Below are 24,736 nucleotides of genomic sequence, written 5' to 3'. Positions count from 1 at the left end.
ACAGTTATCCTTCCAGCATGTTTTTGGACTGTGGGAGGAAACCAGAGCACCCAGAGGATACCCACACAAACATGGGGAAAACATATAAACTCCAGATAAACAGTCCCCCATGTATGGACCTGAATCTAGAGTCCCAGCGCTGCAAGGAAGCAATGCTAACCACTGCACCACTGTGCCATCCAGCATTATATCACAGTTAAATATCTAGTGCTATAAGTCAGTTAACATACTCCTTTTTCTCAAAATGGAGCTGGAGAAAGATGTTGAAAATGCATTAAGGTGATGCTTGGCCTTTCCAGAGCTGTGAATGCCATCAGGTCATGGGTGAAATCCTACAACCTTCGACAAACCACACTGCCTTATTATACCATTAGACATTTCCTACTAAAGAGATAGTTACAGGAGATCACTTATTCCTTGAGCTATTGCTTTGGTGTTGACATATTTACAAGCATACACACATACAGATACAAAGGTAACTCACCGGGAACGAAAGTAAAGGGGAAATGCATTCATCTTGGTTTCCGAAGTAGTAAAGGAAAAAGGTTTTGCCATGTTACTGTATAAAACATCTGACTCGTGGAATAGCATGTGCTGCACATTAACATAATTAGGTTAAAAAAGATGGGGGGAAGGACATAGGGAAGGATCTCTAGATTCTGAAAGAAGATTTTTTTTACTAATGTTTATTAGACATGAAAGGAATTAGTCAGTTTTGGTCAGTAAATATTGCTCCATAGAATTTAGCTGCATAAATAACAATACTTATTATTATTATTATTGTTGTTGTTGCTGCTGTTCATTATCCAGTTATATAAAAAACATTTGTAAAAGTGTCCAACAGTTCCTCCCACGCCGATGCCATATTGCCTAGAAATAAAAAAATAAAAACGTTTTTTTTAAGACCAAACCTCTTATTTTTAAAATATTTTAAACATTATTTTTCATGACAGAGTACTTTGTTCTCACAGAAAATAACAAAGCAGAATATGTGTTCTCGATGAAACTAGTTGAATATGTTCTAGACCAGAAGATAAAACAAAAAGTGTAGTAAATACAGCAGAAGGCTTCCAAATTTGAGAATTTGAGCTTTGTATATGGAAAATGTTCAAACCTTCACTTTGACTAACAAATTACTGACGCATTTCATTGGAGTTTATTTTTTTTGCTACATTTCCAACGTGTACAGTATTAATTAAAGGTTTATTTAAGAATATTTTAAAAATAAAAACAATTTGCCAAATTCTAATTTGTGATGATGAGTAAAGAACTCAGTGGACAATAGTGTTTTAAATACAAATTGTATCCTAGAATTGTGGTGAAATGAAAAAGAATTGTGGTGATTTCAAGGATTACATTTCAACCGTTGATCACAGCATTCCAGCTCTTCTGCAAACTTCACAGTTAAACCATCTGCAGCACTGATACACACACATAAATGGCTTGTTTGCAGCATTCTGCTGACAACATTAAAAAACCTGTGCTCCACTTGCTTTTACAGCACCAACAACATGGGCTTAAAAAGGAGGTAGCTGTGTGAATCTGGGTTTGGAATACACAGAAGTGAACTGTCCCGGGTATTTGATGTAGAGGCTTATGACCAAAAGAGGAAGATTATTGGTGAGTTTATGGTAAATAGATGTTATGTTACAATTATGATGAGTTTCTTAATCAATGTTTTTGTCACAACACCCTGCTTCACCTAACCTTACATTATTGAAAGGGGTGAATCCTTTTGCAAGGCACTGTATTCTAATGTCTAATTGAGTTTGAAATATTCTGTAATTGATCAGTGATGCAGTGCTGGAAGATATCTGGCTCTGCAAGAGAAACTTTAGCCGAAAACTCCTTCTGAGTAAGCCTAAAAATCAAGGTGGCATGACTTTTATAGACTTTATAAGTCAAATATAACATTTAAAATTAATTGTAATTATATTAATAATAAATATAATATTTGGAATCTTATTTCAAACATAATTTTTCAGAATGTTGGTGATCTTGACTTTTTGTTAAAATGTAACTTTGATATAAATAAAATACCAATTAAGCTGTCTAATTTTCATAAACAGGTATTATTAGCTTTTTTTTACAGCCCTGGTATAACAACAAAATTTATTTAGTGCCTCAACTGTTGAACAAAGACGGTAGATTGTTTACTTGTCCTGAATTCCTGGAAATATTTCAGTTTCCTGTTAACCCTAAGGAATATGCAATAGTTTTTGATGCAAGTGAACTCGTTAAAAGCAAATCAAAACTATTAAGTTTGACTTCCTTTCTGGTTTTACAATTATTATTTATTCTTGGATGGGGTGGAAATAAAGGATAAGAAATGTAATACTCATATAAGGAATCTTTGTAAACCATCTTTTTGGAATGAAATGTTTGAAAATATAAATTGGAAATAAATCTGGACAACTCCTGATATTGTACTACAAATAAAGTTAAAGAGATATTGTTTAAAACTGTTAATAAACATAAATTTTATCCACTTAAATTAGTACTCTAAATTTAAGCACAAGCAGGATGATTTGTGTGTTTTTTTGTCGGGCTGAAGGGGAGTCTTTGGTGCATTTATTTGTTAGGACTTGCAGAGTTTTTGTTTGTAGGCATTTGAAGTTTTTTTTAAATCAAATCAGTTTTATTTGTTTAGCGCTTTTTACAATGGACATTGTCACAAAGCAGCTTTACAGACTTCTGGGCCTGATATTGTTGTACTGTGTAAGAGAAAATTTGGAAAAAGAGCAGTTATTTATAATAAATGTATTAGTCATTCTGTGTAAAGTTCATATTTATAAATCAAAATGGTCCAATAATACTCCCCTTTTAGTAATTTTGAGATGGAGTTGAAACATTATTTAAATTCTATAAAAAAATGAAAAATGCTAAAGCAAGGAAAACGTTTGATATTTGTACAAAATATAATTTGGTCACATAAATAATTTACCTCATTATCTCTGGCAGTTAATTGTTTTTTTTTTTCTGTTTCTGTGTGTTTTTTTCTCCGTTATCTGTTTCTGTTCCTCTATTTGTATTTGCATTTGTAAATTCTTTATACATTTAATTTGTGTTTTTTTTAAAGAGAAACTTTATCCACACGTATCCATCCAGTTATTTTTAGGTGTTTTTAGGGAGCGGTACTGCCTCCAAGAATATGTATTATCAAATACAAATCAAATCAAACTCATACATTACCGACATGAAAACGTTTAATAACCGAACTCTCAATACGCATGTTATTATTAATACTTTTAAATTATTGCGACATTAAGATTTAGTCCTGATGAAATCAGGTCCATTGTAACAATCAATATCCAGAAAATTAATCCGAGACTCCACAAAATTGTATTTTACATGTTACCTAAAACTTCCTATGAAACAACGGCGCCAAGAGACCACTCCGGCTCCGAATTCCAGTTCCATGTATTTCTCGCGGATTTTTGTACTGTCGCCATTGTGCTTTACGTCAAGAACAGTTGCGTAGCAGCCCGTTACCAGAGTGATGACGCCGTTTGTTTCCAGGTGGTGATGTGAGGCGCAGGGCAGAAGCAGGGGGATTAACACTCGAGTAATATACAGCAAGAGGAATCCGGGACCTGTGCGAAATTTTACCGCAGGACCACATAAAAGTGTATCGGGCATAACGGCACAAAAAGGGCTGATCGCTGGCAGAAATGGTGAGTCCCACCAGGTTGGTATGGAGACGTCTAAACTCCAGACCACAGCAGTCGAAACAAATTCAAGGCCAGACAATCCATATGGGAATTTAACGATGGCTGACACATAGTTGCACGAGTTCAGTGTATCCAAACTTTTTTTTTTATTTGCAATTACCGCAGACTCACGTCGTCCTCGAAGTCTCCTTATCAATAGTAATAATGTCTTTCATCGGATGTGGTTGGATCGGCAACCGCTGCATTAAGTTACTGGACGCAGATTTGCTGTTCTGGAGCTGAGACGCTAGAGGGGGAGTATGTTTATACAAGAGCATTTCTTTTTCCTTAAAACTTTTCTTTTTTTTTATTTGACTCCAATGTCTTCTGCAAAAGAAGAAGGGGTTCAATATTGCTGCTGCTATAGACAGATTTCTCAAATATAAAACCACATTTTGTCTTATGTACGCACGATTTATCCCCCAAACATTCTCCTATTACAATCTGATCATCTAAGGCAGATACCATTTCAGTCCAGTCATATTGATCCTCTTTAATGACTTTGATGTGCCAGATTTAAATGTCGAATGAAAGAGGGACCAGTATCGTCTCCTTCACATCACGTCTGATACGCATTTGTATCAATGTACACAGTGCTATGAACGTGACAGACGAGATATGAAATCACCCGGTTTATACATGACCACTGGTTGCGTCTCTGTACTGAAAGTCCATAGTTTTGTAGGTAAAGATCGTGTTTTTCCGTTGATAAGTGAGATTCTTGGATAAAAATAACTGACCCGCTGAAGTTCTGTTACACATCGTTATTGTTTTCTGAACAATTAAAACGTTAAAAACAGTTTCTTAAAACAGTGTTATCCTAGAAGATCAAAATAGTCAATTATTTAGAATACAGTATGTGATGGGATATTACCGTGTGCGTCTTCGTTTTTACGTCCCTAGGGGGTAGTGTATTACAACTTGAATATGTGTGTCTGGTTAACTTTCGGAATTCGCTTTTTAAGAACATTTGTTACTTTTCTTAAATAAGCTACCCGATACGTATGGCGAGATATTGGGAAGCAGGACCAATGTAATGATGTGGCTTCAGGGCGATATTCCTTGAGACCAGTTACTCAATAGAGAATCTGCATCGACCTTCTCTTGTTACTGTTCGGTATATTTATCCTAACAAAAGGTTATTCCTAAACGTTGTGGACTGTAATCTTTCAATGATGTATTGTGTACTTTGAAAATCAACAGATAGACTGCAGTTTCAGTACTGCACATGTGGACCTCTTACCACATTATTCCCCAGAGCAGAATATGTATATTTTTTACATTAACATCATTTAAAATGACCTCCCTTCTGAAGGAGAAAAATGAGAACAAATTTTGGACTGGAGCACAATTCTTTAGAAGTGGTCCAGATATTATTTCCCTTCTCAAAGCTCAAAATTTCAGTACGTTATTCTGTGAAGCTTTGAGCAGTCAGTTAATGAATCATAGTTAATGTCACAGAGAACTAGATATTTTCCCACGTTCAGCATTGACTCAAAACGTTGCACTTTTCTTTTTCTGTTCAGGCAGAGTTGGGTTTCAATGAGCATCACCAGAAAGAGGTCATCAACTACATGCGATTTGCTCGTTCCAGGAGAGCCCTCAGACTGAAGACCATTGATTCTTGTTTTCAGGATCTCAAAGACAGCAGGTAATACTAGATTTTTAAAATTATGTTTTGGGGAAACCCTTTGGAATATGCTGTATAAACTTGTATGTTCTCAAAGAACAGATATGTGCATTGACTGAAACCTCCCCCTTTTTTTAGTTAGCCAGTATCCAACCCTGGAGTGACAACCTGTTCAGTGTGTCTGTAATCCGGTCGGTTTCTTAGGTCTCTCATTTTCTTTTCTCCAAGTGGGCATAATTATTTATTTTTGTATGGTGGTTTGTAGAGGCCTAGTCTTCACAATAGCCCACTTCATTCCATTTCTTTATCGAAAGCAAACAATTAAAAGTGTAGTAACTGCAGACACGTGACTAAAATGGCTATATTGACCTGATAATATAGAATGTGAGATTTATTAAAACCGCTCTACTTTCTTTTTTAAGGTGAAGGCTAATGTAATAGTGGTTAGTGCAATTTATTTATTTTTTTCCATTGAAAGACAGGTTACAGCAACGTGGGAACATTATGACAGCTTGTTTATAACATATGCTAGGGGTCTTACACAGGGCCCGTAGGTGGAAAGAAAAAGGTCACAGCGAAGTAATTGTCCCCAGAGTCCGATTAGCGGTGAAGATGATGGGTTATTATGTGATTGGGTGATGACAATGCAGTAATGGGAAGCAGGAGGAGAACGGCAGGCAGCTGAGATGCGCAGGGGAAGCAGTCGGATCTGGGCTGGAGGCAGGAGGAAATGACAGATAGTTAGCGAGTAGTAGCATTGCAAACAGGAACTGGAAGGCTGTGAACAGGAAAAACTGCAAAGTAACTCCTGGAAAACCTGAATCAAAGAACAAACACACTCCTGTTAGTCGACTCAATGTCAGGGCACTGAGGAAGGGTTGCTCAGGGTTTAAATAGTGTGTGAGGTCCTGAACGAGCTTGATAAGCCCGGCCTGATCTCGTTAGAGATGGCCCTGATGAGCTCCTTGCACGTGTGGGATGCGCCGTGATGATTTAGGGTGCTGATGCAGGGGCAGGGGAATAACCTAATAAGCTGAGAAAAAACGAAATGCCTGTTCCATTATCTGATAAAGATAACTAGATAAATATATTGAGGTGGTGATATAAGTTTTTACTGATGTGAACTTTAATGTTATGCCTTGTGTTTTTTTTATTTATTTTGTGATGAAGCTTTATTTAAACAAGAAACAGAGCCCTGAACTTATGATTCTAGTGCCCTGAGAATTGTTATTTTATTTAATAATACAAGTATGGTAGCAAACAATTTAAAAGCAGTGAAAGCATTACAAAAGGCTTAAATAACACCTAGCGCTGGATAGACTCCTGACAAGTGACATGTAGGCTAACATAGACAGCAGTACAAAGTATTAAATGCAAGTAGTAAGAATATATAGAATAAATACCAAATGAGCAACACCAAGATAATGGAGGTCTTTGAAAGTATTTAGGTGTTCAGGGGCCTTTTTATTGACTTCCTCCAGACAACATAGTGCAACTATTTAAAAAGCAAAAGATGCAAGGATATTTGTAAAAAGTGTAGCAGTCACAATGTATCGGTAAGACCTTTATGTACAATACTGAATAATGTTTTGGTTAATGAATTTTAGAAAAGACACAGCCATTCTCCTATGAGTCCAAAGAGCAACAAGTTAAATGCCTGGCCTTAAAGAAAGTATAGCACTGTTCCGAACAACAGAGACTATGAGAGGACTTGATTGAAGCATTCAAATTCCTCAAAGGCAATGGCAGATACCATGGCAAATTCTTCAGTATCCTCAGCGAAATATTAGGAGTGCATGCTCAGGTGCTTGTTGCTTAGGTTACAGCAGCAAAATGTATTAATTAGCATTTCATGACTCCAAATTGGGTGGAGGGAATGAAATGATCATATTTTGGATTTTTCCAAATGTGGGGATACAAACAAACTAATAATAGAAATGTTGCTTAGTTGTTGGTTGCTTGCTGTATAATTCCTTGTTTGTGAATTATACTGCATATAGTGCAGATATATACAGATTGCTGGCAAACGAGTAAATCTAAAATTTTGTTTGGTTTAATGTTTAAATGTTTGTAACAGAGGAGGTGAAGTATGAAAGGTATAATTCCTAATTAATAACAATAATTGAATGAGACAGAAATTACATTTTTTCCAGCAGGTATACCACCCCTGCATGGGTGTTTATTTTAGAAGAATACTTAATTTCTGTGATGATAACTTGACAAAAAATGAGCAAGGTGTGAATATTAGTAGTTTTTTTAAAATTCTGTAAATTTGAACTCTTTAAAGGACACTGCAACCCATACACGGCTTTATCCCATTTGTGACATGGGGAGTTTGCATGTTCACACTCTGCCCTGTGTCTCAGGTTGGTGGAGGAGACGTTCACAGTGGATGAGGTGTCAGAGATGCTGCATGGTCTGCAGGTGGTCGTGCACGGGGAAGTGGAAACTGAGCTCATAAACACTGCCCACACCAACGTGTTGCTACTGAGACAGCTCTTCTCCCAGGCTGAGAAGTTTTACCTGAAACTGCAGACCGATGTCTCTGAGTTAGAGAACAGGTGGGTATTTCTCTTTGAAAAACAGCTGTTACCTTTTTGTTTCATCAAATTATCCAAAGACACAATTCAAATATGACAGAATACTTCCCAGATGAAAGCTATTGTATAAATGTGGAAGAATTTGTATTAAAGTATTGTTTGCCAGCTTTATTTTATACCCTGTGCTAATTTTCTTCCTCATTTTCAGCCCTATTGAATTAATAAAATAGGTCTAAAATGAGAGCTCTTTTAACACTTCAGCTGTTATGTCAAACTACATTTATATACTTCTAATAAGATATCAGTAGAAGAGGTCTAGTACCTCTTTTAAATGATTCATGGCTTATTCTGTGGTCTTATTTAAGAAGAGGTGATAACAAACTCTACTTATGCACTGCACCTGGTACCTTTGTCATTTCATTTCTGCTAGATGTGAGTACAATGTTCAAGATTTTGCACATTGCCTACGACTTGATTTGCTCTCTAATGGTTATTTTAAATGTGCTTTTCTTTAAAAGCGAATTATGTTTGTGAGTTGATGTGCATTTTAGATTTTAGATTGTGTGTAGATACACGTAGTGGAACATTACATTGTTCAAGCAATAGCAGATCTTAACAATCAGCTAATACATTGGCCATGTTGCAGGAGTGCATGACCAGGTGCTTGTTGCTTAGGTTACAGCAGCAAAATGTATTAATTAGCATTTGATGACTCCAAACTGGGGGGAGTAAATGAAATGATCATATTATTGGATTTTTCAAATTTTAAGAACACCAAGAGGAGTTAATGGAACATGACTTGTTCGGTTGTACTAGCACCAAACAGCTACTGCAATTAACATATATTTATGTCACAAACCATTGAAAAAAGAAACAAAAAAAAATGTTGATATACTACGTCTTAGACCAATTATCTATATTAAAATTAAATTTTACAATCCTGGGTTTAATAGAATTAAAAAGGAGTTGATTTTCAAATGGCACAGACAGAGTCTTCAGGTCTTGACATCAGGTATTGCGTATCTGAGGGGAATGGAAGTGCAAAGTTCATTTTCAGGTTACCAACAGTTATTCATCTTGTGGAAAATTTAATCACATTTTTCTTATCAACACTGACGTCTTGAAGAACATCAGAATCTTTGCTTCAGTGGTTTTTCTTCTTTTTTTTTAAAACCACTTCCTTCACATCTGTTGAAAGTAAGTCCTTTCTTTCAAATAACGGACCAAGGTCAAATTTTGTGTTCCCAAGTCTACATTATACTGTTATTTCACTCCAGGTTACTACTGTTGAGCTCCATTGAGACCTGATTTCATTCTGTGAAAGGAGACAAAGTAGTCTTTTGTGTGACTTATTAGCTGCTTGTTATGTTGTTTAATTAGATTTCCATATGTAAGCTCCGATCTATCCTGGCATAATGAAAATAGTTAATTATATAACTGTAAAATGAAAGATAAAAGCAGAATGTTGTTATTTTGTATAGTTCTACCTGTAGATCCTTTCATCGTAAATAAAGTTAAAAAGGTTACTACTGACCCAAAATATAAATTACTTAAAATCTTGTTGTAAATTAAAATATAAATATAATTTTAAAATATAACCTAAAATATTGCTTAAAAACTTGTTGCTAGACGGAACTTGCACACTAAACCTATAGACAGAGTTAAAATAATGAAAATAGAAAAAAAAAGTAAACAGAGACAAGGTGGTACCCAATGTGTATTCTTTTTCTGTGGTAGAAAAATGTGTTGTTTACCAATTAAGGAAACACAGCAACATTTATGTTGTGATAACTACTTTAGTTACGTAGCTCTGTTTTTCTGGATCTTGAGATAATGCTACTTTATTGTAGTAAACCTACAAAAGCTTTTTAAAAATATTTAAAGACAGTGTTATGGAAACAACTTTGTATCATTAAGTAAGTCTGTTGTATTTGTCTTCAGGGAATTTAAAGGTGATATTGTAAACACAGGTCTATATAACTTCTTTGTGTGCAGCAACTGATTTTTATATCGCTGTTTCTGTTTTCTTTTGCACTTTTTAAACTATATCCAGTTTCAATGCAGTCCAAAAGTTCAATTTTATGTTTAGAAATACAAAAAAAACCTATAGTATTCATCTTTGAAGGAACTAAACTAATTGACCACCTACAGTACATCACCAAAAATCTTGTTCTACAAATTGGTCTTAAAAGCTAAAAGATTTTAATATGTAGACTTATACGCTATACTGTATTATATACTTGCATATTGTGTGTAACAAAAAACCATTTAAATATGTGCATGTTTAAGCTGTTTTGGACAAATTGTAGATAAGTTCTCTTGCAAAATAAAGACAACTTCTGTCTTGTTGCTACAATAACGTCCACTTGCACCACTTGCACCAATGAGCTCTCAACCTATAGACTGAGTTAAAATAATGGCTGTACAAATTGAAAGAAAAAGAACGCCAGAGTATTCACAGTGAGATTAGAAAGTTTTGAGTTAAATTACAATTGTGAGGACACCATAAATGCTAAAATGCTGGCTTGTATCTTTCACTGCAAGTGTTCAGTAAGTCTATTTCCACAGCAGACACTGTTTATGGTGACTCAGCAGGGCTAGCACAATAGTGTAGTAACTGTTTTGTCCTCCACAGCAAACTGTGACCCTGGGCTCTCGGTTCTCTAAAGGTTATGTGTGTGACCAACCTGTTATTGTCTTTCACAAGTGAAAACCATGTTCTGTCTTTATGATCTAGACATAGTGTTTTAAATCAGGTGAGCTTAAACGCAGATTCTGTCAACATGATTAATGTTATTATTTGTACATTTAATTAGCTTGTTCTTTGCCAGCATTTGTGAATATTTCAAAACTCATTATAGATTGATGACATGAACATGTATTGTTTTTATTATTAAGAATATTGCCAATTTGGCAGCTGCCTTTGACCAAGAAAACGTGTAAGTTTATGTACTATATACTGTAGTAGGAGAGTAAATACATTTATAAAAAAAACATCATGAATGAATGCTTATACTTATATAGTGCTTTTCTGGAAACTCCACTCAAAGCGCTTTACACGTAATGGGGACTCCCCCCCACCACCAATGAGTAGCCCCCACCTGGACGATACAACAGCAGCCAGTATGTTCACCACACACCAGCTATCAGTGCGGTGTGATGCGAAATAGATATATACGGTGTATTCAATACGGAATTGTAAATATATGTGCATATTCAGATTATGTTTTTATTTTATCATTTATTATTAGCATGAAAAATACAGCCAGAGGTGCAGTAAAGTTTACATAACTGGATTGAACAATTCAAGTGACCCAAGTGAGCATAATGTAATATATTGAAACGTTTAAGCAGTAGAACTTAATTTTAGTATTTTTTTTAATTTTGTTTAAGGTACCGTTCCTTTGTTTTAATCGATTTATAGTTTTACATCTCTTTGGCACAGTTGTAAGGTTTTTTACCTAAGTTCTATAACATTGTCTACCACTACATGTTAATGTAGTTGAAAAAATCACAACTGGGAAACTGAAAATAAGGATAAACTTAATAATAAATAAATTAATTACGTTATATTTACACATTAACTTGTAATCTGTTGTTGTTTACCCTTTGTAATGGTTTTATAGACACAGAAACTATATGACCGATACTGTAACTGCATTATGTAATTATTACGTAAGATTCAATTATAGAATGGCAGGTTGTGAAAAAGTATATTTCAATAACAGGATTGTTATGTGCAATTACATGTATGGAAAAGTGTAACTACACTGCAATAACAGCAATTTTTTTGAGTGTTTCCAAAATTAGTAATAGGGAAAAGTTAAAAAACTCAGTAGTAACTGAGGGTCGAACAAACAGGTCTAAGTTGAACAATTTGTTTCCCATTTTTTCAGTCTTTTCCACTCCAGTCTCACTCTTCAAACCAGTTAAATGCTAAAAACAATTTTGAATTGTGAACTGGTTTGAAAGAGGGAATTGGAATTGAGAAAAAAATTGAATGGCCCCCAATCCACTTCTGAACTCATGCAGGAGCATTGAAGAAGTATGTGCACTGTTGATCCATTTATACCGTATCTACACTAAGATGCATAGTGTACACAGCAGAGTCAGCATTAGAATGCAGCACTGTGACATCTCTAAAATGATAAAACAGCTAATTCACAAGTGCCCAGTAGGTTACTGGGGTCACTGATGTGCAACAATACCTTTGCTAATTCAGATATACTGAGCCATATACTGTAGGTGATCAGTTAGTTGTGCACTACCATTGGGAATCTTGGCCACAGTCATCTGATGTACAGTGGTACTCATGTCCTGTTGACTGTACTAAACTAGCAATCTGGTTGAACACTTTTACTATAGTTGCTCCATTTGGTAGCCCGCAACAAAACTAGATTTTAGTAAGGTGAAATTTTTTTTCATAATTAACTTGTCCTTTTTCTGCTTTAATGTAAACTATAAGAATATGTGCCTGTAGAAAACTGCCTTGAAATTTGTCCCTTTATTTCTGGAAAATGTATGATTCTTCCTAAGTCACAAGTCACAGGTCACAAATCGTGTTGCATCAACAGGCTTCGGTGCATTTCAATGTACTTTCCTTTCCTAGTGCGTTCACAAATATCTTTGACTAATGTTTTAAAATATGAAAGCACTCCTAGCGTGAAACATATAAGAAATGAATTAACAAAAAACGCTGTTACATGAAAATACGAATGATTTCTGATGATGTGGCAAGGTACATACGTTTAATGCCAGTGCCACCTTTGCAAAGAAACTTGAGATCAGGGTTTATGATTGACTACAGGGTAACTAAGTGTGAGTTTATGTATTTGAATGGACTTGTAGGAGTAAGAAGATATAAATGGAAGCAAGATTGATTGCCTTTCTAGGGAACAAAGCTGAGACGGGTAAAAATGCAAAGCTAGGCAGGAACTGAGCCTTGGGGATGAAAAGAACAGAACAGTTTCAACTTGCAGATCATGTTATATTCCTACAGTAGGTGTGCCATGGACTAAAATAGATTAAGGAGGTCTCACAATTACATTTCTGTTTTAATTTATACTTACTGCACGTACGCTGTGAATTCCAGCTAAACTAAATGGTGATAGAGATGTTCTTATTGGAGGTGATTGTAAAACATTACGTCAAGCCTGTTTAAAATGATTATGTTTAAAGCATATATTCTCTAGTGTCAACCGAGCATTAGAAGCGATGTCCTGTGTTAAGCAGCACTTGGTTAACTGCACTCTTTTAGTCTGTTGAATCCAGTAACTGAATCAAAGGGTAGCTACACTGCAACAACAGCAGTATTACAAAATGCAGGAACACATCTAAACTTAAAATATTGCATTTTGCTAAAGTCATTATGTAATGCACTTACCACAGTCCTTTTAGTTAACCGTGTAATGTGGTGTGTTTCAGTGTCTAAGAAGGGTTTTGAACCCAAAGTAAGGTATCGGTTGATACAATTACCAGAAGAGAGAGGGGAGTCCCCCGCATGGCTGATTTGAGTCACACATGGGCTGCAGGTTCAACAATAAGTGTTGTGCATGCTGTGCAGGTGTATCGCGTGAACTAAGAAGCAGCTGGACACAATTTACAAAAATGTCGGCTCATTTAATGGTTCTAAGCAAAGCTGCCCATGCTAGAACCATTTGAATAGCAGGCTGCATATGTTTGAGACAGACTTGGAATGAACTAAAATTTATCGCTTAATTTCAGTGATCTTTTATTGATGGAATTCTACCTGCACAGGTACGACACTTTTAGGTGAACACCTCCTTTAGGTAGATGAGAACATTTGAAACTCACCACATTGTTTAACCCAAATTATTCTGATCCTTTTCATACAAGAGTTTTGTCCATCATACATCTGTCACCAAAAAGCCTCCTGTTCCTAATAAGGGTTACATCAACCCAGGGTTTTTAAGTTATACTTTGTTTGTAAACAGTGCGTTTTTATTTTCATGCAGTTATACAGTTTGCAAATTTAACCATTTAGATTTTTACAGTAGTTATACAACCTTTAATTTAGAGAGCTCATCAAGGTATTGACTAGATACATTCAGTAGTCTGTTTTGATATGATGAATTGTTGACATTGAGTATCCACCAGTTATCCACCTGTCATGTGCCACTGTTGTTTTTGTCTTAGTAACTGTTAGAAGAAAACGGAGCTTTAGAACTCAGGTTACAGATGCAAAAGACTCAAATTCCTCATAACAAAAAGGTAGATAAAACTGCTAAGACAGGAAGACCTTCTAGTATGTATAAAACACACCCTCACTATGCACATATAGTAGTTGTGATGTTTAAACCACATATAGCACACTGGGTTTTCTGTAAACATGCCTTAGGTTTATAGTGTTAAACTGCATGAAAAAGTAAAAAATAAGTTTATTTTCAGGAAATTGATACAACATTAAGTTAAAATCCCTCTCTTAAAATTTCATATGCTCATTTTTTTTCTATTTTAAATTCTCTTTGAAATTTAATATATTGTTTCAGTGTTTGAATAGGTATTGTTCTCAAACACCTGCACCTTAAATCTGTACAAATTGTGTGACATGAAAAAAACATTTAGGTGCCTCACTTAAAATTGATCATTTCTCAGAAGGTAGCCGTTGTGAACTACCATACTTAAGGTTTTGTTCTTTTGTAAGAATTCTAAAATGATATTAATGACATATTTCTATGCCACTGATTTTGTATATAAAAAGTTAACTTAATTAATAATGAGTTGTGGATGAAAAGGAAAAAATAAACCTATTGTTGTATATTGTACAGAATCTTAACTTTTAATCTTGAAAGTAATGACTGAAGAGCTTATTTTGATTGGTCTTTCATTTCTTATGTTGTTGTGCACTATTTTCTAACTGGTCACCTAACTTTATACGTGGTTTATTTTAAATTATACTAATAGCTGGAAATTAAGCTAAAAGCAGGTTTATGACTGATTAAAATTTACATCAGATATAAATGATTTTAATTTTGAAGTTTTTTAATTTTATAAAGTAAAATGCAAATTAACCCTGTAAGAATTTAAATGGCAACTGCAATGCTATTTTTATATTTTGGGGTCAGAAAGAATCAGCATTGATGAGTGCATTTCAAACCGCAATCAAAGTGAAATGTACACCGTAACTTGTAAAACCTCCAGGGTGAGACCAGGGGTTTGCAACAATGTGGCGACTTACAGTACTTTCACAAAGTTCAGGATTTTGTGCTTAATTCGAAATTTGTAACATTTTCTATACCGTCAAAGAATTTATTTTGTTGCCGAGATTTAATATGAGAAATTGGGACTGCAGTTGCCCTTTCAGCAGCTCTCTAAAACGAAAACTTGGAAAACGGCCTGCACACCGGCCCTATGTTCCACTGAACCTGCCAAGATGCTGACTGATCTGAGCTCCCCGTTCTTGTGTCAGAAACAGCACTGAGCTTTCATTGTAAAAACAGTGTGAGTAAATATTGTAATAACTCTTTTGTTTCTTTTTAGGGAACTGTTAGAGCAAGTTGCTGAATTTGAAAAGGCAGAGTTTACATCTTCGAGTAAAAAGGTGAGTTTAGGTAGGTTTTGTCCTCACCCTGCAGATTAAATAGAGGCTTTTACAAGATGTGTCACTCAGGCACCACTTATTTTCATGTGCCCTCTGTATGTGATAAGAACTAATGGAACATTAAAGAGTCAAGGGAAATAAATATGAATGTGATAGACCGCATACCTGAGTGTCACCAGAAAGCTCCTGGTAGGACCTCTGATGTGGTTTTGTAAGTTTTGTCATTTAGCCTGTCTTGCATGGGAAGCTTTGGTGTCCCTTTTAGAGTCAGTAGACACTGATGAAGGACGTATGAGGACTTAAACTAAGTGGATAATGTTGCAAGATGTCTGCCTGATCAATCAATACTGTTTAACCATTTTAACACAACCTGAGGACAATTCCACTTAGCTTCAAGCCGATACATAGCCTTTGGGTCACTTTAGAATTTTCCCACATATTTCTGGTTAGTGGTTAATTACTGCTCCTGAATGATCAATTTGAAAATATAGTATTCATCTTATATAGCAGAACATGTTTCTTCATTCTGATTCTTCAGGGAGATGGAAAGCAAGGAGAAGAACCTTTCTACTCTGGGGGGATTTTAAGTACTGACATGATAATATTGAACTCATTCCATCCTTTAACTTTTTTTTATTTGGTTACATGAAGTCAGATTTCCATGTTTAACTTTTGGAATGCAGGGGTTATACTATGTCAAAGAGCAAATTTCTACATGCTGAAAATAGTGCTCCAACATTCAAATGAAGCACTGTGTGTTTTTTCCCCCTTTAGACAAATCAAGAATCTAATAAACCCAAATTAGCTCCTCTGAATGAAGGAGGTGTGTCGGAACTGCTAAACAAGGTAAGGGGAGCTTTGCTTGTGAATCTTACATCTTGGCAACAAACATTGCATCATCTCCTGCTGCTGGATAACCTTTCCAGATCTTTGACAAGTAGTTCATATTTTGTTTGTAAAAAACGGAATCTTGAGCTTTTTAAATAAGTTCGCAATATCATCATAAAGAACTCATCTTGATTTTCACCACGGGACAGTTGTTGATTTTTATTTTACCTTTTACCACAAAACCTCAAGATCACAGATAACACCTTGCACTGAAGCAGCCGTAGCAAATGTGCAAGCTGTATGCAATTTTTTGCTTATGAAAATGGATCTGTTAAACCTTTGATTTAGATTGCTGTTAGACATTTAGTTTAAGCATTCTGCAAAGTAAAATTATTTATGTGTATGACTGTGATGTTCTACAATTACTTGCAAATTGAACTAAAAACTAAAACAGGGTTAGTATGCAGGTTCATCCATTGGAAGCCCATCTGTAATTAATCACTGGCTAACATTCTGCAGAAACCAGATAGCAGCTCTATTAAATATTTTTGAGAAAAACTGTACACTTAGTTATGGGAGAAGTGTCCAATTCTGTACGGATATAAATTCTTCATTTAGAAGTCAGAACGTTTTTCAATAGCTCACTGTATTTTTCACAGGAATTTCACAGTCTCCCTCTTTTATTCTTTAGGTCCCACTAACAGCAATACCAGTAGGTAACTGGTATTTACAGTTTTCCACCCTCTGCTCTTGCACAAGCACTTATTGAACCAGTAATAATGTGCTACACACAATGCAACATCAGCGAACTAACTACATTTTGATTTACAGTATACAGAAACACAATTGATTCATCTGAGGCTTCGACAATATAAGATAAGATCACTTTATTAGCAATATACTGTACAATTTCTTGCATTAGGAATTTCTCTTTTCGCAGACTTGCTCTCCATGAGACACACAGACACACAGACAGGGAGAGAAGCTTGGGCTCAGAGCGCAGGGTCAGCCATTGTACAGTGCCCCTGGAGCAGTTGGGGTTAAGGGCCTTGCTCAGGAGCCCAACGGAGTAGGATTCCTCTGCCGGCTGCGGGATTTGAACCGGCAGCCTTCCAGCCACAGGCGCAGATCCTTAGCCACAGAGCCACCACTCCGCCCCTTTTTTAAAATTCTGTATATCATTTTTTTTATTACTATAGGCCAAGTCTTCATATGTACAGTGATCCCTCTTAACATGCACCAGACCCAGGTTTTATTACTGTATTGGAAAATGTCATTTTTTATGTTGCAGGAAATTGCAAGACTACAAGAAGAAAATGAGAAACTCAAAGCCCGACTCAGGACAATAGAAACTCAGGTAAAAAAGTTGTAACATTAATATTGCAAAATCATCATAATTCTCATCTCCCCCATTCCTGACCATTCATTAAACATGTAAAATAATGTAACTAAAGAAAATTCATTGCTAGGCGACATGTAATCGATATGTAACTGATAGCCCTTAAACTTTTACAGTGTTGTATGTTTAGCTCTTACTCATAACATCATTTTCTTTCCTGAATTTAAACTGGTAGTTGTTTCTGTTTACAACAAATACCACCATGTTGTAGAAATTAATAAACTTTGAGCAGAAAGCCAAGCAGTTGTACTATTTAATTTTTCTAAATATTGTTTGATTGTTTTTCAGGCAACCAGTGCATTGGATGAAAAGTCCAAACTAGAAAAAGCTCTGAAAGATTTACAGAAGATTCAAGGCGACGAGAAGGTAAGTGAATGAATAGTTGATAGCTAATTGATGCTATTAAGTGCAGTACATAGTAAGTTACAATCATGAGGTTTCTTAGGCAATTGAACTTGATTTTTATAAACCCCTTCACCATCATCAATTTATTGAATGTCCAGTAATTTTAAATAAAAAATCCAACAAAGACTCTAATACAAAAAAATTAAGAAAATATTAAAATCTTCTCATGCAGTTTCAGTTCTAAGTATCACTTCTACTTCTGTGTCGTACATCACAAACAAACTTTTAGTTCTTAGTGGGGTTGTTGTGTAAATAAATTCTAGAACGTAGAGTTAGAAAGTCAGTTCTGACACCACCTAGACTGGTAAGCACATTTATAAAAGGTAATACACACCCTATTGTCAGGAATATGGTGTGGTGATGTGGCTTTCGCCGCAGAAGAACAAAACATCCGTCTATTTACAAATCTTACAAAATAAACACAAAGCAAGGAGACTGTAATTTGCAGAAATGTACGGTTAGTGTGGGTCTAGCCTTTTAAAACCAAAACCTCATGGGACTCATAACAAATTGGTCTTGACACTGTCCAATTGAGACTACAGTTAAGGGAAGGTAAAACTATCTCTTATAAAAGACCTTACTTAAGATCCGTATGGCAATTGGAATGATAAAACAAATATTTTGGGAAAAGAAATCGTTTTTTGTTCGTGTTACACCACTTTGCATCAGATTTTAAGGGGAAATGTTTTGGGGAAAACTTTATTTGAACCTAAATCAAATTCAGAACGAAAAATGTCTCTCACCCGGAAAATTCCAGAATGGAGTCAGGGAGAGGTGCTGTTGATTGGGGATCAGGTCTTCTGCACTGCACTTCCACTTTTGTGCAACTTGCCGGGTAGAAAATCTGGGGTGCGCTGATTGGAGAGGATTTAGTTTGGTGAGGGAATGTTGTTTTTGTGTTGCAAATAGTTAATGATGCTCTGAAGCATCATTTGGAATGAACAAAAATACAAAAAGCAACAGGAACACCATTCCCATTCTTTCTGTCTCATTTCAAACTTTCACAGACCCAGCAATGAAGTTCCAGTGATTTGGTAACAGATTTCTGTTAGGTCTATTTTGTGAGTGTTGTTTTATTTGACTTCTTTTTATTTTTTGCTTTCGTGGAAAATAAATGGTATGTATTTTTATGTCCAAAAGCTTATAATTCTAAAGCACACTCTATATAGTCTTAGATGTATACTATATCTCTTGAAGGTATAAGCTTGAAAGTTATGACTTCAGTAGATTCCCAGTAGCACAAATTTGAATGTGTATATCTAAATGTAATGGCTAAAATACTAGGGATTTCAATCTATTATAGAGGCTCTGTTTCATTGGTTTGCTTAATACAGTATGTATGAGAAAGACTTCCATCACCTTTCCTGGCCAAAACAATCCCCATATATCAAATCTTTTTGAAAACAGGTGGAAAAGAATTAATGTTTGATCCTACACAACATTATACTGATCACAACTTCAGCTGAAAGCTGACATGCTTGGAGAATGAGATGAGATTGGGCAGCAAATATTTCAGGATCTTGTAGAATTCATGACAATTTACAAAATTGTCATGTTTACAAAGAGCCACAATGTTTTTTTTACCAGTGGATTCCTAATATCTTGGTTAAGTGTGTATAAATTTATATTTGTTATACATAATCATTGTCAGCTTTTACCAATCCAATGCTGAATGAAGGCTTCTCCAAGCATCATCCATGAATGTCTGCATTTATTTGTCCTCATCCACCTCTCCTGCTGTGTTGCGGAACTCAGCTTATCTTCTGATAATAGAACTGCAACTTGGCCATTTTTTGTCCATGTTTCATATCCCTATGTTGGAGCTGGGAGCTGGTCAAAGACATTTCTTTAAAGGCACAGAGACATTATCTTCTTTGTGCTCTGTGTCCAAAAAATGCTCCTGCCTATTTTGACTTTTGTCTTTGTTTCAGACATCTATTTTATAGCTGGCAATATGCATAAGTGTTGACAAATTCAACATGTAGAATTGGGAAGACAAAATACCTGAGGGTTATATGCATCTACTCTATTAACCTAAACCTAAATTTTGATCACAACATAATTTTAGGAGGAATTGAATTGCAGTTATGAATTATGAATACAAAGGAATCTAAAGTGATATCTACTCAAATGTTCTCCCAAGTTATTGATCTAAATAAAATCAGTTTTCCATAAATAAATAATTTTGTCTGTATGTTTACATAAACATGTAAATATACACATCTATAAACAGATATCATTTGGTTTGTATAACAGTTCATTCCTGAAAGTACTTCTGTAAATTGAATTTTATGTAAGCTGGATTCTCTCATAACCCTTGAGCCATATGCATGTTTACAATTTTATACTTTGATGGTAGTAGGTTCAATATTCTATTTTATGCACTGCTTAGCTCACATTTTAGTCTATAATAAATACAGTATTTTCTGCAATAAAATGAAAAAGTCATTTATTGATTAAATAACTGAAGTTATTTATGGAAGTGCTACAGGGCTGTTAGTAGTTCCTTTTGACATATATGTATACATATAAATTCACAAAAATCTGATAAAAAAATAATTGACAAAATTGGTTTGATGAAAAGGTGAATTTCCGCAAATCGCTCATTACATAACCCAGGTAGTGCCTATATAGAACTGTAAAATTATACCTCTATTTTGTACAGTATATTTTGTCTCAAGTGGAAAAAGTAAAAGTACGAAGAAAGAAAACTTTGTCTGAAGTTACGGAGGTTTTATTGTTTGGCATGTCTGCTTGGGTCAGTAGTGTGGTTTTTGTTTTCCTTTCAGCTTGTATTAAAAACAAAGGAGATCACAAACCTAGAAGAAACTGTGGCGGCACTGAAAACAGATTTCCAAAAAACACTTAACGCAAGTACAGCCACCCAGAAGGACTTAGAAGACAATCTAGTGACAACGAAACATGACCTTCTCAAAGTCCAGGAGCAACTTGCAATGGCTGAAAAGGTAAGAAGCTCATAAGTAAGTGTGGTACCTCTGTAATTCTCATGGGAAAATAGGAATCATATCTGTATCACTAGGCTGTAGAAGCAGTTCAGACAATTGTCTTGTTAACTTCATTCATAATGGTGATAAGGTCCTGTGAAGCCATAATACTACCATAACTTGATATTTCTTACCAATCTTTGGTGCATGCCCTTTCTTATATGTGTGAAACATTCCCTCAGAAACTGAAAGATAGTTAAGACCAGTCAAAATGTCCACTGTTACAATTGAGATGAAGATAATCCAGAAATACTTAAAGCTTCTGTAAGTATGCCACTGTAATGTTTGCTATTTATGGGTTTGTTTCCTAGGAGCTAGAAAAGAAATTCCAGCAGACTGCGGCTTACCGCAACATGAAAGAAATACTGACCAAAAAGAATGAACAGATAAAAGAAATTCGAAAACGCCTTTCAAAGTAAGTGCATATGACACGTTCTGTTCTTGCCTTTTATTAGAATTAGATATCATTTTCTTATTATTAGATATAATTTATATTCGATAAATTGATAATTATGGATTACAATAATACCCCATACTATAAATTGATTTCTCTTCAAAATATATATTTTTTATAAAAGGCACAGTATTGTTGTTTAGTAAATACTATTGATTATTTTACTGCATTATTGTTTTCTTTTGAATTTTTAAATATTTCTATGTAACAGATGTCATTTTAACAAAGGGATTCACAGACCGAGGCAAGAAAGCAAAAGAGTTTTAAGTTCACAGTAGCCTGTGTTAAACTAAAAAATGCAAGTAATGATTACAATGCAAGCAATTATTCAATCTAAAAGGAAAACGCATGGGATTAATGGCATCAAAGAGCTAAAGTGGGCTATAAGTGCTTATGCAGTTCTGTTGAGAATCAATGAAAGAATTGGCTTTAATATTTAAATGATTTCCAAAAAGTATTTTTTTCACTTTGCAAACTTATAAAATCTACAATATGTTAATTGTTTGCAAAACACAAAATAAGTTTCTTGCTTATTTAACAATACTCAGTTTGTGTACGTCCGTGGGTATATCTTTGTAGTACAGTTAATTCCACTCTCAAGAACCTAGCATTGATCTGTGACCAACCTTAATCTGTAACTTCATTTTAACCAAACATTTCACTGTACAAAGTTTGTCTCTTCTGGACATTTTGTGCTGTGTGGTTTCTCTAAAACCCATCATTAAGTGAACATGGTAGTTAATCAAACAATATAGGAGACTCAGAGGAACGTGTTCACTTATCAAAGATCTTCAGTCCATACTTAGGCTGATATAACCATCCATGTCTACACAAAAAAAACACTAGTTTGAAACATGTTCCTTTAAATCACAAATTTGAACACCACACAGGATAGAACTCTATAAAATAGATGGAGATGGTCCCCTGAACAACAACAATTTACAAAATTTGAGAAAACACATTTTTTACTCAAATATAGAGAGGAATTTGGGGTGGTCATATCGTGACCTCTGTGTTCCACTCTGTGGGTGATAAAAAGCTCGATAATATACGACACTTGATTAATTTTTTATATTATAATGCAGATTTTAAATCTTTTTAAAGGGTTTGAATGACCGGGTTTGGAAATTCTAGAATATGGTTTACCATGATCCATGTGTTTTTTGAGAAGGCACATAATAAGTTCTAGTATATAAAATGTACATAAAAACAGTGCAATGATAATGCTTTTTATTATATATAGTATATTATATAGCATCTTCAGAAGAAGTAATCTCAAATTATTGTACAATAGATAAAAACACAAGAAACAGACAGACTATAGACAAATAGACAGACTAAAGCAGATAGGCTTTTTTCAAATTACCTTTCTCTTTGTGGAAAAAATTAGGCTTAAATGTCAGACTTGCTGGTGACTTGACCTTATTTTCATAAAACAAATCATATTAAGCAGATATTTCTTTTATATGTTTCTTCATCAGGTATGAGCCCAATGAATAAATTTCTTTTACATTCTGGGTGAAAGAAAAGCTGCCAAGTCTGAAAGCATCCAGAGGAGGATCTTTGTCAAATTCCAGATACTGTTGACACAAAGGACATCAAAGAAAATGCTTGCAAAAACAAAGGATAAATACAATGACTATGATATCGCTGTCATTAACACATGGTTAGTTTAAATTTATCAAGAAAAAGTAGAAACTTGTTAATCAGGCTTCTTAGACAAAGAAGTATACAGGTAATGTAAGTAGCTCATTGACATAGAGTTTGTGTGGTGAAAACTCTGAAATCTAAAAATTGCTTTGCCTTTTGAAAAAGGTTAACAGAATGCAAGTAAATGTCGCTTTGGAGACTAAAATTGTGATTAATTGTATTCACATTATGTAGTCGTAACTCTATGCCTAAGTTTTAAGTCTAATTTGTATTGTTTCATATACAGATTAGTCCAGTTTGAAAGATATTTTAGTTTGTCCATTGTTCTAATAAATATTTACTGTTAAAGGGACACTTTGTACCAGTATGGAAAAAATATACATGTTTGTGTCTCCTTAAAAAGGAGATAAAGTAATTGGTTATGCACATGCATATTTATATACACTTCTGTGCCTACTGACATAGGCTATGGGGAATAAAATTGGTGACAAAATTATTTTTATAAAATTGGTATGTTTCCTTTTTTTCTTACCTGCTGCTGCTGAGAGAGACAAAGTTACCAAAAGTGTATCAGCATTTATGAATGTTACTGAAGTACCTAATTTGCAAAAGTACATAAGGTAAAACTGCACTATCTGAATCTTACAAAGTGTATAGTTGTTGGGGTGTAAGGCAATAAAACCTGTTATAGTAAAACAATTTTTGTATTATTGTTTATTCTGGGAGAAAAATGATTTTGTCCATGAAATATGCATTTACTGTATGTGTTATCTTTTCTTTTGTGTACGTCGTTACATGGGGGTCTCCCTAATCACTGTATAGTTGCTTCTAGGTTATATCATGTTGGCTAGTTCACTCATGTCCATTTTTTTGTAGAGTAAATCGGGGTTATGCTACTAGCCAGCTATGATTGGGTTTTTTTAACTAACAACAGACTCATCTCACTGAGTGCTACTGGGATGACATTTGTGCTAGTCATGGTATCCTTGGCTAGACATGGAACAGTAACCCCTGTGTTTTACCAAGGCAACTGAAAACATTCAGTGTGACATGTGAGATGTGCATCATCCAGGTTAGATGGAAGTCGTACAGTAAGTGTATTTATAACAAGAGGGCAAAAAAGGGAGTTTGACTGTATTTTAGTTGACCCTAGTTTGAAACATCAAGTAGAGTACTACTGACTGAGATGGGGGATGGGATGGTGAGGGAGCTTTCTGCTGGGTGGAGGAAATTTTTTAAATACATAAAATAATAAATGATAAAATCACAAAAAAAGGCTTCGCTCCTTCACAAACCTGGATGTTACAATATGGCTGTGTAAAATTGTCTCTCAGTACATACCCATACAGTGCTCAGAGAAAGTTTGTGAATCCCCTTGGATTAGTCCATGTTTTTCGATAAAATAAAACACAAAATGAAGCACAGCAGTGTGGCTCAGTGTTTAGTGTTGCTGTCTGATAGCGCTCGGGCCGTGGATTAATTTCCTGGGGTGCTATCAGAGTGGAGTTTTGTATTTACTCCTTGTAGTTGCGTGAGTTTCCTCTTGGTACTTAA

The 24,736-nt window shown here is 35.0% G+C and overlaps 1 protein-coding gene across 3 annotated transcripts; it reads left to right on the top strand.

Moving 5' to 3' along the window:
* The first annotated feature begins 3,514 nt into the window (after window positions 1-3,514).
* Window positions 3,515-23,881, top strand: lztfl1 (leucine zipper transcription factor-like 1). 3 transcript variants are annotated; one of them, XM_088643723.1, is made up of 10 exons: window positions 3,515-3,674; window positions 5,237-5,361; window positions 7,707-7,901; window positions 15,381-15,441; window positions 16,216-16,287; window positions 17,561-17,626; window positions 17,957-18,034; window positions 20,881-21,039; window positions 21,390-21,493; window positions 23,014-23,881. In XM_088643723.1, exons 1-10 carry the CDS (start codon window positions 3,672-3,674, stop codon window positions 23,030-23,032), a joined length of 882 nt encoding a protein of 293 aa, XP_088499849.1. In that variant the 5' UTR covers window positions 3,515-3,671; the 3' UTR covers window positions 23,033-23,881. The 3 variants fall into 3 exon arrangements, with proteins under 3 accessions (XP_088499849.1, XP_088499848.1, XP_088499850.1); XM_088643722.1 differs by having other exon boundaries at window positions 3,516-3,674; window positions 20,863-21,039; XM_088643724.1 differs by having other exon boundaries at window positions 3,520-3,688; window positions 20,863-21,039.
* The last annotated feature ends 855 nt before the right edge of the window (window positions 23,882-24,736 follow it).

The sequence above is a fragment of the Lepisosteus platostomus genome, chromosome 8 (assembly GCF_059453375.1).
Source record: "Lepisosteus platostomus isolate fLepPlt1 chromosome 8, fLepPlt1.hap1, whole genome shotgun sequence".
Taxonomy (NCBI): Eukaryota; Metazoa; Chordata; class Actinopteri; order Semionotiformes; family Lepisosteidae; genus Lepisosteus; species Lepisosteus platostomus.
This window is presented reverse-complemented; position numbering and strand designations above follow the sequence as displayed.

Excerpts from the sequence above, each read along its gene's own strand:
- lztfl1 (XM_088643722.1), top strand. Across the intron at positions 15,442-16,215 it reads TTACATCTTCGAGTAAAAAG|ACAAATCAAGAATCTAATAA; the intron begins GTGAGTTTAGGT and ends TTCCCCCTTTAG. Across the intron at positions 18,035-20,862 it reads AGATTCAAGGCGACGAGAAG|CTTGTATTAAAAACAAAGGA; the intron begins GTAAGTGAATGA and ends TTTTCCTTTCAG.